At 39.8% G+C, this 13,328-nt stretch overlaps 1 protein-coding gene across 1 annotated transcript in view; it reads right to left on the reverse strand.

Annotated features, from left to right (window-relative positions):
• Positions 1-13,328, reverse strand: part of PDCL2 (phosducin like 2) — a 27,651-nt gene that overhangs the window by 5,581 nt on the left and 8,742 nt on the right. The window contains exons 3-4 of the mRNA XM_021707437.1: positions 8,834-8,977; positions 715-923 (exon numbers count right to left, since the gene is read on the reverse strand). Coding sequence (XP_021563112.1) covers positions 715-923; positions 8,834-8,977 — 353 coding nt within the window. The remainder of the gene's footprint in view (positions 1-714; positions 924-8,833; positions 8,978-13,328) is intronic.

The raw sequence follows: 13,328 nt of genomic DNA on the forward strand, positions 1-13,328 counted from the left end.
GGCCACTGCACTCCAGTCTGGACGACAGAGTGAGACTCCAACTCAAAAAAAAAAAGAAAAGAAAAAGAATATAATAGGAGACATGGCCCCTGTACTTTTTAGGGAGACAAGACTAAAAAGGAATTGATTAATTCACAAAACCAGATAGAATGTTAACAAGTGAAAAGTAAGTTATATAAAACATATATATAAATATATTCAGAAATTGAGCAGTGAAGAGGAAGATACTTTATGAATTGGTCCAGGATTACATACTGAGGTAACTGAAAATTGAGAAGTCCCATGAGGGAATAGGCTTGGATATGGAGAATAAAGAAAGGTAGGGTGTTTTAAACACAAGCAAAGAATACGTAACCAAGTTTGATGGTACAAGTGAGCAAAGTATATCTTGGTTTAGTGGCTGAAGACCAGCCTAACTGGAGCAGAAACTAGAAAGCACAGAGAAATATAGTTGAAGAGGTGGGTTGAGATTCTAAAGCAGAAGATTCTAAATTTTTAATTTATTTGAAACAGGGAACTATTAGGAATTTTAAGCAAGGGAGAGATATTAGAATATTACTGAAGGAAAATTAACCTGGTGCATGGCATACAAGAAGAGTCTAGAAATAAGGGGAAAAACCTTATGTATTAATTAAGGAGATAAACATTCATGATACTTGTTAACTTGTAGAGGTTTTCACCTGTTATTTTTATAAACAAAATTTGTAGCATTACCTTCCAGCTTGAGATTTATCCCTCCACATTCTATAATTCCAATGAATTTGCCTTCTATCTGACCATTTTTATAAACAAAAATTGTTGGTAAACAGTTGTCATGGTAATGTGGAATACAGCTATTCACGACGGCTTTAACAAATTTAGTTTCTGGAAACTTTTTTGCTAGAAGACTAAGATGCTGGTTAACCAACAAACACATTGGGATGCTAGAAAGAGAAACAGTTCACACAAAAGTTTTAATAACAGATTACTCATCTTAGTCTAATACAATAAGTGAAAACACTTCCATGACAGAAATATAGCGGTAGATGGTTCTGTACATAAAAGCACATCATCATCATCCTCTGTTATTACCTTTGTCAATGATGAACTGAGTCCTCTACTTTTTACTGCAAACATGGTTTTAGCCTGGGAAGGAAGCTCCTATTATGGGAATTGCTTTCCTTCCTTTGGCAAAGTACACCCAACTTAGAATCAATTTAGTTCAAGCCAGTTTCCAGTTTGTAGTTCACAGAAAAACAAACAAGCAAAAAACAGGACACTTCTAGGGAATCCTTGGTAATTCTGAGTTGAAATAAAGGAATTCCAACTCTTTTGGCTATCATAAGCTTATTTTCACATAATCCAAAGTTGCTTGTCTCAAACTTTGATTTCCTGACTCCAACAAGCTTCACTCACAGTCTTTGACATCTCACTCCATGACATTTCCTGGTGTCCCCAATAAGCAGAAGTATTCCTTATCAGAAACTTAAAACTGACTGGAAGTATGACCAAAACCTCAATTCTTCCTGCTCTGTCACTTAACTCCCATCACACTCATTCTTCAATCTCTTTTCTTCCAATTCATCAAACTGTCTCAAGGCTAATCCTTTCACATCTACTTTATTCCATATTCCTTCCATTGCCTATCTCTCTTGGTTTCCCTCTTTTCCTATTTTCTCATCTTTCCATCTCCAAAGACTCTTGCTCCACTTTATTTTAATTTTATTTTATTTTTAAATTTTATTTTTGAATTGGAGTATCACTCTGTCACCCAGACTGGAGTGCAGTAGCAACGCTCATGGCCACCACAGCCTCGACCTGCTAGACTCAGGTTATCCTTCTACCTCAACCTTCCAAGTAGCTGGAACTACAGGTGCATGCCACCACACCTGAATAATTTTTTGATTTATTAGAGAGACAAGGACTCACCAAGTTGCCCAGGCTGGTCTCAAACCTCTGGACTCAGGCAATCCTCTCGCCCCTGCCTCCCAAGTTGCTGGGATAACAGGCGTGAGCCATTGTGCCTGCTCCACTTTACATAAACATATCAAAATTACTAAATCTTAAAAAAAGACAAAAACTTCTCACAAAGTTGTGTCCTCCTAATAGTTACTCTCTTTCCTTCTAGTCACAGCCCAAATGAAAAAGAAAAGTCTCTTGCTCACCTCCCTCCTTGAACCTCTCTCTCCTTTTTGGCTTCCGCAATAACTTTCTCTTTCTTTCTTTCTTTCTTCTTCTTTTTTTTTTTTTTGAGTTGAGTCTTACTCTGTTGCCCAGGCTGGAGTGCAGTGGTACGCTCATGGTTACCACAGTCTTGACCTGCTGGACTCAGGCTATCCTTCCGCCTCAGCCTTCTAAGTAGTTGGAACTACAGGCATGCACCACCATGCCTGGCTAATTTTTGATTTATTGTAGAGATGAGGTCTTACCTAGTTGTCCAGACTGGTCTTGAACCCATGGGCTCAGGCAATCCCCTCACCTCGGCCTCCCAAAGTGCTGGGATTATAGGCGTGAGCCACCACGTCTGGCCTGCAATAGCATTTTCTATTAATTTCCTTTTTACTTGACTTCTTGTTTTTGCCTCAAATGTAGCTGTTCCCTATGATTATACCTGAACCCTCTTCTCATTCTAAACACATTCACTGAGTAATCTTTTTTTTTTTGAGTTGGAGTCTCACTCTGTCGCCCAGACTGGAGTGCAGTGGCCACTCCCAGCCACCGCAGCCTCCACATGCTGGGCTCCAGCGATCCTTCCACCTCAGCCTTCCAAGTAGCTAGAACTACAGGAGAGCACTACCACGCCCGGCTAATTTTTGATTTTTATTGTAGAGATGAGGTCTTGCCAAGTTGCCCAGGTGGGTCTCGAACCCGCGGGCTCAGGCAATCCACTCTCCTCAGCCTCCCAAAGCGCGGGATTACAGGCTGAGCCACCGAGCCTGGCTTCACTGAGTAATCTTAACCATTCTAATGTCAACACCAGATGAATTTCTTCTTCCCCAACAAAAAAATCTGATCTTTCTCCTGTATTTTCTTTGGTTGGCATTCAGGTCCCAAATCTCCTGTTCTTCTACAATGTCTAACAGTAATTAAGTCATATTGATTTCACCTCCCTATTCCATATCTGTCCTCTCCCCTCTTTGTCCATTGCCTTATTCCTCTCCTTTCTTATCTGAGCGACATCAGATTGCCCCAAATGGTCTCTGTTTCCAGACCTGGTTCCTCATATTCACGCCTGAGCCAACTTACAAAAAGAGCTCAGCACAAAAATTTCATTGTGTAACCCTAAGATTCTGTCTTTCCCCCAAGTTTAATAGCCTCCAATAGCCCCTCACTGCCTATAGAATTAAGTCTGAACTCTTCAGTGGTCCAGGGTCCCCATGGTTTGGCCCCTAACTCTCTCTCCAGCATTATTCCCTGTCTGCCACCATATGTACCATATGCCTCAGCCAGATAAATTATTTAAAGCCCTCAAAGCACCACGTGTCTTACTTCCATATCTTTGTTCAAGTTGCATACTCCATCTAAAATACTCCATTTATCCTGTCTACTTCCTTCAGTGCTATAAGCCTGGAGAATCTTTTCTTGTTTTTTGATTGCCAAAACCAAGAATTACTTACCCTATTGAATTTTCCATACTTCCCTCCTCCAAAGGCAGAACTTACTATTCCTATCTTTAGTGCCTTTACTCTACTCAGTACAGATTTTCAACCACAGCACCTAAGAGACGTTGTTGTTATATTTATCTCCCTCTCCTATACTGAAATGTATGTAAGGCAGAAGCCTTATTTGCCTTTGCATTGGCAGCATCTAATAAATTCTCAGAAATTCCTTTAATCCTTGGATGTTATATATCAATTTATGGAGAAAGAAGCTAAGAAAAAGCAATTAAAAGCATTACTTGTTTAATTTGCATTTCAGAATATATGTATATAATTTCTTTGAATAATTATAACCTGCTACAAGTCTAGACACTGCTTTATTTACTGCATGATCTACTGAAAGTAATACTAGGGAAGCACATACTGCTTCACTTAAGTATCAGTTTTCCACACAAAAGTGACATAAGTTGACTTTGTAAGTTTAAATTTTCCTTAAATAGGTTGTAGGGGCCAAGGAAAAGCTTCCCCTTTGTCCTGTGAAGTTCTGCTGAAAAATCAACTGACAAAAGGCAGTATTAATTGGAGAAAAGGCATACACATTCATTAATGTGCACAAACAGATCCCAGTTTTGTAAATGTCAGTGTTTCTCATCCTTATTTGTGAGACCTACTATCAGCAGCATTTACAAATTGGTTAGCCAAATAAGTGGTATAGGTAAAATGGGAATGTGATTTGAGAAAATAAAATAACTTTTAGCTAATAAATATTAAGTCCTTTTAAATTATAGGACCCGAGAGACATTAAAACAAGACAGTAATCACATCCTACTCCTTTCTTGAGCTCTGCATTCATCTCTTGAAACTGCTTGCTATGTCACAAGTAGCTATAAATCAATCTAACAATGCTGCACCAGACACTATCACCAACACCCCATAGCTTAACAATGTACAGCCAATCACTAATCAATGTTATTTCTGTAAACCAATGAAAATTCTTGACAAACAACTTAGTATGGTATCAGCCTACTCCCTGTCCCTATTTTTTGCCTTCAAAAACCTGCTTGTAACAAAGGCCACACAGAGCTCATATCCAAGATTACTTGGGTCTGAGTCTTCCAAGCAACTGTCCTTACTTTGGCTCAAGTAAACTCTTTAAATTATACTTTGTAGGCCAGGTGTGGTGGCTCACGCCTATAATCCCAGCACTTTGGGAGGCTGAGGTGAGAGGATTGTCTGAGCCCACACGTTCAAGACTAGCCTGGGCAACTTGGTGAGACGCCATCTCTACAATAAATCAATGGTGACATGTGCCTGTAGTTCCAACTACTTGGAAGGCTGAGGTGGAAGGATCTCCTGAGTCCAGCAAGTCGAGGCTGCGGTGGTCAGGATCATGCCACTACCCTACAGCCTCAGTGACAAGAGTGAGACTCCCACTCAAAAAACAACAACAACAAATAAATAATATTTTGTGCCTCTTCCTCTTAGGTCAATAGATTCTTTCTAAGACTTTAAAACTACTTAGTCTATGAAGAGTTTTAGTTATAATAATTATAACTTTTATGGGGAGTTTTCTTTTATGGAGCATGTTGTCCTACCAAAATTTGACTAAAGAACTGGAAAGCTGGTAAATAACAGAGCTATAATTTGCAAAGAATACTCTGTACAAATTTATCTAAGGACTTAAAGAGAGAAAAAAATGTATTACTTAGAGATTAAGGATGTACCTGGACTGATTTATAGCCCTGAAGTAGAGTGGTTGGGACCTAAAGCTAGAGGGGTTATTTAAATGAAAGAAACAGGGAAAGGGTTACTATATCAGGCTGGTGAGACCTAAGGACAGTGAGTTATACTTAGTATAACCAGGCATTTTAAAGTTAATTGTCTTGGAGGAATGGTGGAGTAGAGGGAAACTGTTCTATTAAAAGACACTTAAGAAGCTGGGCACAGTGGCTCATGTCTGTGCACTTGGGAGGCTAAGATGAGAGAGAGGACTGTCTGAGCCCAGGGTTAGAGACCAGCCTGGGCAACCTAGTGAGACCTCATCTCTACAATAAATTGAAAAAATAATTAGCTAGGCATGGTGGCGTGTGCCTGTAGTTCCAGCTACTTGGAAGGCTGAGGCGGAAGGATTGCCTGACCCCAGCAGGTTGAGGCTGCGGTGGCCGTGAGTATGCCACTGCACTCCAGCCTGGGCAACAGAGTGAGACTCCAACTCCCTCCCAAAAAAAGAGACTTAAGACTTGACATGATGTTAGGTCAGAATCCCAGGAGGACCTCCAAAATGTTAGGTCAGGGGGATTTGCGATCTGGTGCCCACAAAAAATGCAAAGAATTGCACAGAAATTAGATTGGAAAATATAGTTTATTTAGAAGGTAAATTGGCTTGGTTTAGTGGCTTAGCCTGTAATCCCAGCACTTTGGGAGGCCGAGGTGAGTGCAATTGCCCAAGCCCATGGGTTTGAGACCAGCCTGGGCAACTTGGTGAGACCTCATCTCTACAATAAACAAAAAATTAGCTGGGCGTGGTAGTGCACACCTGTAGTTCCAGCTGCTTGGAAGGCTGAGGCAGAGGGATCACCTGGACCCAGCAAGTCGACACTGGAGTGGCTGTGGGTGTGCCACTGCACTCCAGCCTGGGCGACAATAGGGAGACTCCAACTAAAAAAAAAAAAAAAAGGTAAATTAGAGAGAAAGAGAGAAGAGATTTACCTCCCTAAGGTAGGGGAGGGGGACAAAACTAGGAAAATGTGACAGCCATAGCTCAAAGAGCCATGTGACCACACCAGAGCTTAGCAAAGTAATGGCAAATGGTTGCTTGAGGATGAATGCTATTAAACCTGCCCTTTGATGGGAGCAGGTTGTTAACGTGGTGGAGTGGTGTGGTCTTTCTCATGTCATCATGAAGGGGACAAGTAAGCACAAGTACTGACATCAGGTGATGGACGGCAGATGGGTGGCTCAGTCACATGACTGTTGCCATATTGATGGGGTCTGTAACATGAAGGTCATGAAGGGCTGATTAAGTTAACTTGTTTCTTATGCAACTTGGAATAGAAAAGCTAATTAGTACAAAACAAGCTGTGGAGGGGTTGTAAGACAATTATCAATAGCTATCTCTGAGAAACCCGTCCTGTCCTTGGCTAGTGAGTAGAGAGGGTAAGCTAGGTGATTTTAAGAGAATATGACAGAAGTAGGTAGCATCACAATGGCTTTGTTTTACTTTAAGATTATTTCATTAGGGTCGGGTGTGGTGGCTGACACTTATAAACCTAGCACTTTGAAAGACTGAGGCAGGAGGACTGCTTGAACCCAGGAATTTGAGACCAGCCAGGGAAACGTAGTGGGATCCCCTTCTCTACAAAAAGAAAAAAAAGATTCATTTAAATAATTCCATGTTGGCATTTCATGATATATCTAAATTCCTGATAGGCTTCTTATTTAAAAATATATGTATTTATAAATGACATTTTTATGTCATTCGGGACAATTTGAGTAAAGATTAATTATTAGATGCTACTAAGAATTATTCTTAATTTTGTTAGGCGAAAAGAATGCTCTTGAAGGGATTCACAGTATGCCACATCACAATGTGCCATCACAATGTGCCTAAGGAATATTTTGAGCTGAAGGCAACAGAGAAGAAACAAACACAAGAAAAATGCTCTTTCCCCCACAACTCTGCTCCCCAAACCCTATCTCTACCAGGAAGTTCAGGACATTCTTAATCATTGAAAACTACCCTAGATTCTCATCAGCCCAGAGAGGTGCCAGAGGAAGCTATATAACAACCCTTGCTAAATCAACCTTTATCTTCCATTTGTTTCATTCATATATTTATCTTCCCACAATTTGCCACCACTAGAAGCTCAAAGTTCCTTTCCTTTGTCTTGTCACTTCTCTACAAATTTACTGTTCTTTTGTTAAGATGCTATAATAGCCCAAGTTCTAACCATCCCTCTGATTTATTCATCACTGAGTTCTCCTGTGTGTGTGTGTGCATGTGTGTGTGTGTGTGTGTGTGTGTGTGTGTGTGTGTGTGTGTGTGTGTGCGCGCGCACGCGCGCACGTGCACAGTGCACCCACTAATAGACTTCTCTGTTTTTCTCCTGTTAATCTGTCTTTTGTCAGTCTAATTTGCAGGGCCCCAGTCAATGATGGGTAGAGGAAATAGAATTTGTTTCCTTTTCAGCACTCTTAGATTTTGAAAGAATAAATCATCATGCTGTATTACATTTACTTTGAAATGGTTCTACAAGTGTAAACACACACACAAACAATGATATAAATATGGCAAAATCTTCATTGTTGAAACTATGTGCTAAGTATTTAGAATGTTTATTTATCATTCTTTCTACTCTTTTGTATTTTTGAGATTTTCCATAATAAAAAGTTTTTATTTTATTTTATTTATTTATTTATTTTGAGTTGGAGTCTCACTCTGTCGCCCAGACTGGAGTGCAGTGGCCGCTCCCGGCCACCGCAGCCTCGACCTGTTGGGCTCCAGCGATCCTTCCGCCTCAGTCTTCCAAGTAGCCGGAATTACAGGCATGCGCTACCACACCCAGCTGATTTTTTGATTTATTGTAGAGATGAGGTCTCGCTGCCCAGGCGGGTCTCGAATCCATGGGCTCAGGCAATCCACTCACCTCAGCCTCCCAAAGGCACGGGATTACAGGCTGAGCCACCGAACCTGGCTTATTTTTTAATTTATTTTTTTGAGTTGGAATCTTACTCTGTTGCCCAGGCTGGAGTGCAGCGGCATGCTCACAACCACCACAGCCTTAACCTGCTTAGCTCAGGCAATCCTTTTGCCTTAGTCCTCCAACTAGCTGGAACCACAGGCGCACACCGCCATGCTCAGCTAATTTTTTGATTTATTGTAGAGATGTGGTCCCACCAAGTTTCCCAGGCTGGTCTTGAACCACTGGGCTCAGACAATCCTTTCACCTCTGCCTCCCAGAGTGCTGGGATTACAGGCATGAGCCACCATGCCCAGCTAATAAAAAGTTTTTAATTACCAATCAAAAAAGTGGTTATGTTTTTAGGTGTGACAAGTTCTTTAAATTAGAAATGACAATATTAAAAATACCTAATATCTGAAGTTAATAACTATCAAAAACTCTTTAGACCTGTGCATGTGTAATATAGACCTAATTTTTTGAGTACTCTATTATATGCTTTATAGACCCTTCAAACCAGAAATATGTGTTTCAAAATATTTGTATATTAACATTTTGAAATGCTATGGTAATTACCTTGATCTGTATAGATGAATTATAACCCATACATCTTTTTCTGCATTTGTGACTTCATTCACATACTGATTTCCAGAAATTTCTCTTAATTCCCCAAATTTTTGTTTTTCCTTAAGAGCTTTCCATTCCTGTAACCGCTTTTCTCTAATTAAAAAACAAAATTAAATTATGTAAGAATACTGTCATATACTTAAGGCCATTCTCAAATGCAGTAAAAATTTAGGGCAAAAATATAATGCCCATATGTATCAAATATCTTAAATGACAGGATCACTATTAGTGATCTTATAAAGTCAATCTCTTTTTTTATACGGAAATTTGTGCTATCATGGATATTGGAAAGTATAAGAAGTTTGCTACTGACTTTTAAATTTATTTTAAAACTATCAATCATAGCTACAGAGAGTTTAATTAAATAGTGGGCCAACAAATTTTCATGTATAGGTTAAATCTAACACTCATTGAGTGCCTGCTATATGACCAGGTACTATTTTAAATATATTACATTAATTTAATCCTTTTAAAAATGTTACAAAGTCAGACTATTATTGTTATCCCCATTCATTTGCTAGTAACTATCATACTAAGCCGAACTTCAGTCCAAAGCCTTTGTGAATATTTGTATGTCTTGCTGAAAACATAAATGTATGCCAACTCCATGTCTGACAAAGGCCTAACATCTAGGATCTACAAGGAACTCAAATGTGCTGAAAAGAAAAAAACAAACAACCCCATTACAAAGTGGGCAAAAGACATGAACAGAAACTTCTCAAAAGAAGACATACGAGCAGCCAACAGATACATGAAGAAATGTTCAACCTCACTGGTCATCAAGGAAATGCAAATTAAAACTACACTGAGATACCACCTAACTCCAGTCAGAATGGCCATTATCAATAACTCAAAAAATAACAAATGCTGGAGAGGATGTGGTGAAAAGAAAACACTTCTACACTGTTGGTGGGAGCGTAAACTAGTGCAGCCTCTGTGGAAATCAGTGTGGCAATTCCTAAAAGCTCTAAAAATCCACCTTCCACATGACCCCACAATCCCCCTACTGGGAATATACCCTGAAAAACACAAATCACTCTATAAAAAAGATACCTGTACACGTATGTTTATCGCAGCATTGTTAACAATAGGAAGATCATGGAACCAACTACCGTCCATCAAAAGAGAACTAGATTTTTAAAAATGTGGTATGTACATAAACACAATGGAATATTACGCAGCCATAAAAAAGAACAAAATCATGAATTTCACAGCAACCTGGATGGAATTAGAGTTTATAATACTGAGTGATCTCTCACAGAAACAAAGATCTGAGTATCACATGTTCTCACTCATAAGTGGACCTTGAACAATTATCGTAATACTATAAGGATTGACAGTGGCAGGAAACTATGGGGTGGGCAGGGAAGGGAAGGGAGGTGGGATTAACGGTAGTCAATATATCTGTCTGGGAACAGCGGCGGGGCATAACTCATCAACAAGGGTACCTGCACAGTGCATATTTGTATACTTAACCCTTAACTGTACCCCACAATTTTAAAATAAAAAATATGTATTAAAAAAAAGAAAACATAAATGTATTGTAGATAGAGAAGCAGTAGAGGAAAGTGACTATGACCTTAGACTCTAAGGTCAGACTAAAATGGGTTTAAATGCCAGTTCCAGTAATTATTAATAGCATAAACTTGGGCAAGTTATTTACTATCTCTAAACTTCAGTTTCCCGAGGTGTACATAAAAATAATAATAACTACCCACAATCCTGTTAGGAAATAAATATGATAATACATATAAATTTCTTAGTATGGTACGTAGCACACAGTGAGTATTCAATAAATGCCACCTATTTATTAATCCATAGAGAATCTTAAAATTTTGTTTAAAAAAATTCTTTCAAAAGTGCATACTTTGAAAATAATTTAGATGTTGAATGCCTGGATTCATGAAGGAAATGTAATTGGTTTCTGACATGTCTGCAAGTTTCTTAGCATTTAGAGACGGGATACTTATTGCCCTCCCTTCTCTGTATATTAACTATATTTTCTTATTTTATGTGTTCTTGACGCTTTGGCATCTGGTACCCTGCTGATCCTGTAAAAATTATCCCTCCCAAGGCTGGTTAATTCCATGAGATAGCAAACATTCGCCAGAGAGGATGCTCTTTAAACACAAGCTGACAAATCCAGAGCCCATACTCTCAAACACCTCCTTCAGTGGCTTTAGTGAGCCACTATCCCCTGCTCGAATGAACCCAGGGCCAGATACCAACAACTAGAGAGAACCCCCACTGCGCAAAGCACACCAAAATCATTCCAACCAGCCAGTCCTAACTCTGCTCACCCTGTTTTGCTCTGCCTTTCCTATGGAAAGCACAATCCAGGTTTGTGCTGGCGCTGTTCTCTGACTCCTTCTGCCTCCTGACCAATTCAGGTGCTCCATTGCATGGCCCTGTGTGGTGCGTGTGCCCCCCTTTGGAACTGCGAGTAGCAAACTATCCTTTCAATAGCAATCATCTCCTGACATGCCTGAATTAAAAACAAAGCCTGGGTAAGCTTTAAAAGATTTTGGTCTTATTTCGCATGCGAGAAACATGTCAACTGAAATGTCTCACTTTACACAGCCAATAATCCAAGCAACATGCAGCCTAAGAAGAGAATGCCAGGTCCTCTAGCAGTTTTCACACTGAAGTCCTTCAGTGTTTTCTCCACTGGCCCTGATATTCAGAAGCTGGAGTTACTCCAAAGATCGTTTCGAAGCCCTCCTTTGTTTGTCCAGAGTATTTATTATCACTTATTTACCTAAATTTGATTTTACTGGCATAATAGATTTCAGAAATTTCAAAATGTTTTGTCCCAGTGATGGCATTGTCCCCTATTTTGTGATGCAACTATTAATTACTTCTCTTCCTTCTTCCCTCTTCCACCTCCACCTCCTCATTTTGGTTTTTTGATGAAATTAGACAAGGGATAAAGGTAAACATATGGACTAGGTTTGCCACTAGGAAGTCACACAGTGTTCAGTGGCCTGCTTTTGAGTTGAAGTCTCACTCTTTCACCCAGCCTGGAGCACACTGGAATGATCATGGCTCACTACAGTCTCTACCTCCTAGGCTCAGGTGACCCTTCCACCTCAGCCTCCTGAGTAGCTGAGACTACAGGAGCATGCCAGCATGTCTGGCAAAGTTTTTGATTATTTTGAAGAACCAAAGTCTTCCTATGTTTTCTGGGCTTGTCTTGAACCCCTGACCTCAAGCAATCCTCCCACCTCCCAAAGTGCTAGGATTACAAGTCTGCATTTTCGCCTAACAATCATATTAGTTGCATAACGAAATCCCTTCAGCTATTTTAAGCAGAAAGGCGCTTAATCTGGGGAATTAAGTGCTTTACCAACCCAATGGAAAGATGGAAGGAGCAAACTCTAAACTGAGTTACCAAGAATGACTCCCATAACAACATTGCACAACTAGTCTGCCAAAGTTTTCTCTGTCACAATCAAAATACAGAAACTGAGAGCTCTATAACTACAGTTCTATTGTTGGCCCTAGTATTAAACTACTCTAAGAATCAGACAGCCACTGTAGCAACTTTTGTCTCTAGAAATCTATCTCCCTAATAACAATCTGAGGATGAGACACTGTTGCCAGAATGGCTCCAAAGCCATAATGCAAATTCTAGATGGACGCTTTGTGTGGTACCTCTTCTTTTCCCATTTAATTTCAAATCTCCTATGAATGTGTCCAACAGAACCTAATTCTCTACCCATGCTCCAAGAAAGTCTGAGAAATGTAGTTTTAGTTTTTTAGCTTGCATTGGGTACCATGCACCAAGAGAAAGGGTAACATATGTCAAGGAAGCCAGTTTAGTATATTTGTCACCAAAATATACTGCAGATATGTCTTGGCTACACATAGATCTTTTTCATCCTTTTACCTACAAGAGTTTCAGAGTTGATTCACTTTTTTTGTTGTTGTTGAGTTGGAGTCTCACTCTGTCACCCAGGCTGGAATGCAGATCTTTCCACCTCAGTCTCCCAAGTAGCTGGAACTACAGGCGCGTGCCACTATGCCCGGCTAATTTTTTGATTTATTGTAGAGATGAGGTCTCACCCAACATGCCCAGGTTGGCTCCAGCCCATGGGCTCAGGCAATCCTTTCACCTCTGCCTCCCAAAGTGCTAGGATTACAGGCTTGAGCATCCGGCTCATTTTTTTTTTTATACTTAATCATCTGCACAATAACATTTTGTCTCTTCTTTTTTTTAATATTATATTTTTTGTTTCTTTATCTTGTCCCAAGGCACTGGTTAGGATTTATAGTATGATGTTTAATAACTGAGATAACAGTGAATAACTCATCTTTTTCTCATAAAATAGTAACTTCTAATGTTTGCTAAAATTTTTATCAAGTTAAGAAAAGTTCTGAGCCGGGTTCGGTGGCTCAGCCTGTAATCCCACGCCTTTGGGAGGCTGAGGTGAGTGGATTGCTT

This window comes from Carlito syrichta, unplaced genomic scaffold (assembly GCF_000164805.1).
Source record: "Carlito syrichta isolate Samal-C Ts95f unplaced genomic scaffold, Tarsius_syrichta-2.0.1 Scaffold117951, whole genome shotgun sequence".
In the NCBI taxonomy this organism is placed as follows: Eukaryota; Metazoa; Chordata; class Mammalia; order Primates; family Tarsiidae; genus Carlito; species Carlito syrichta.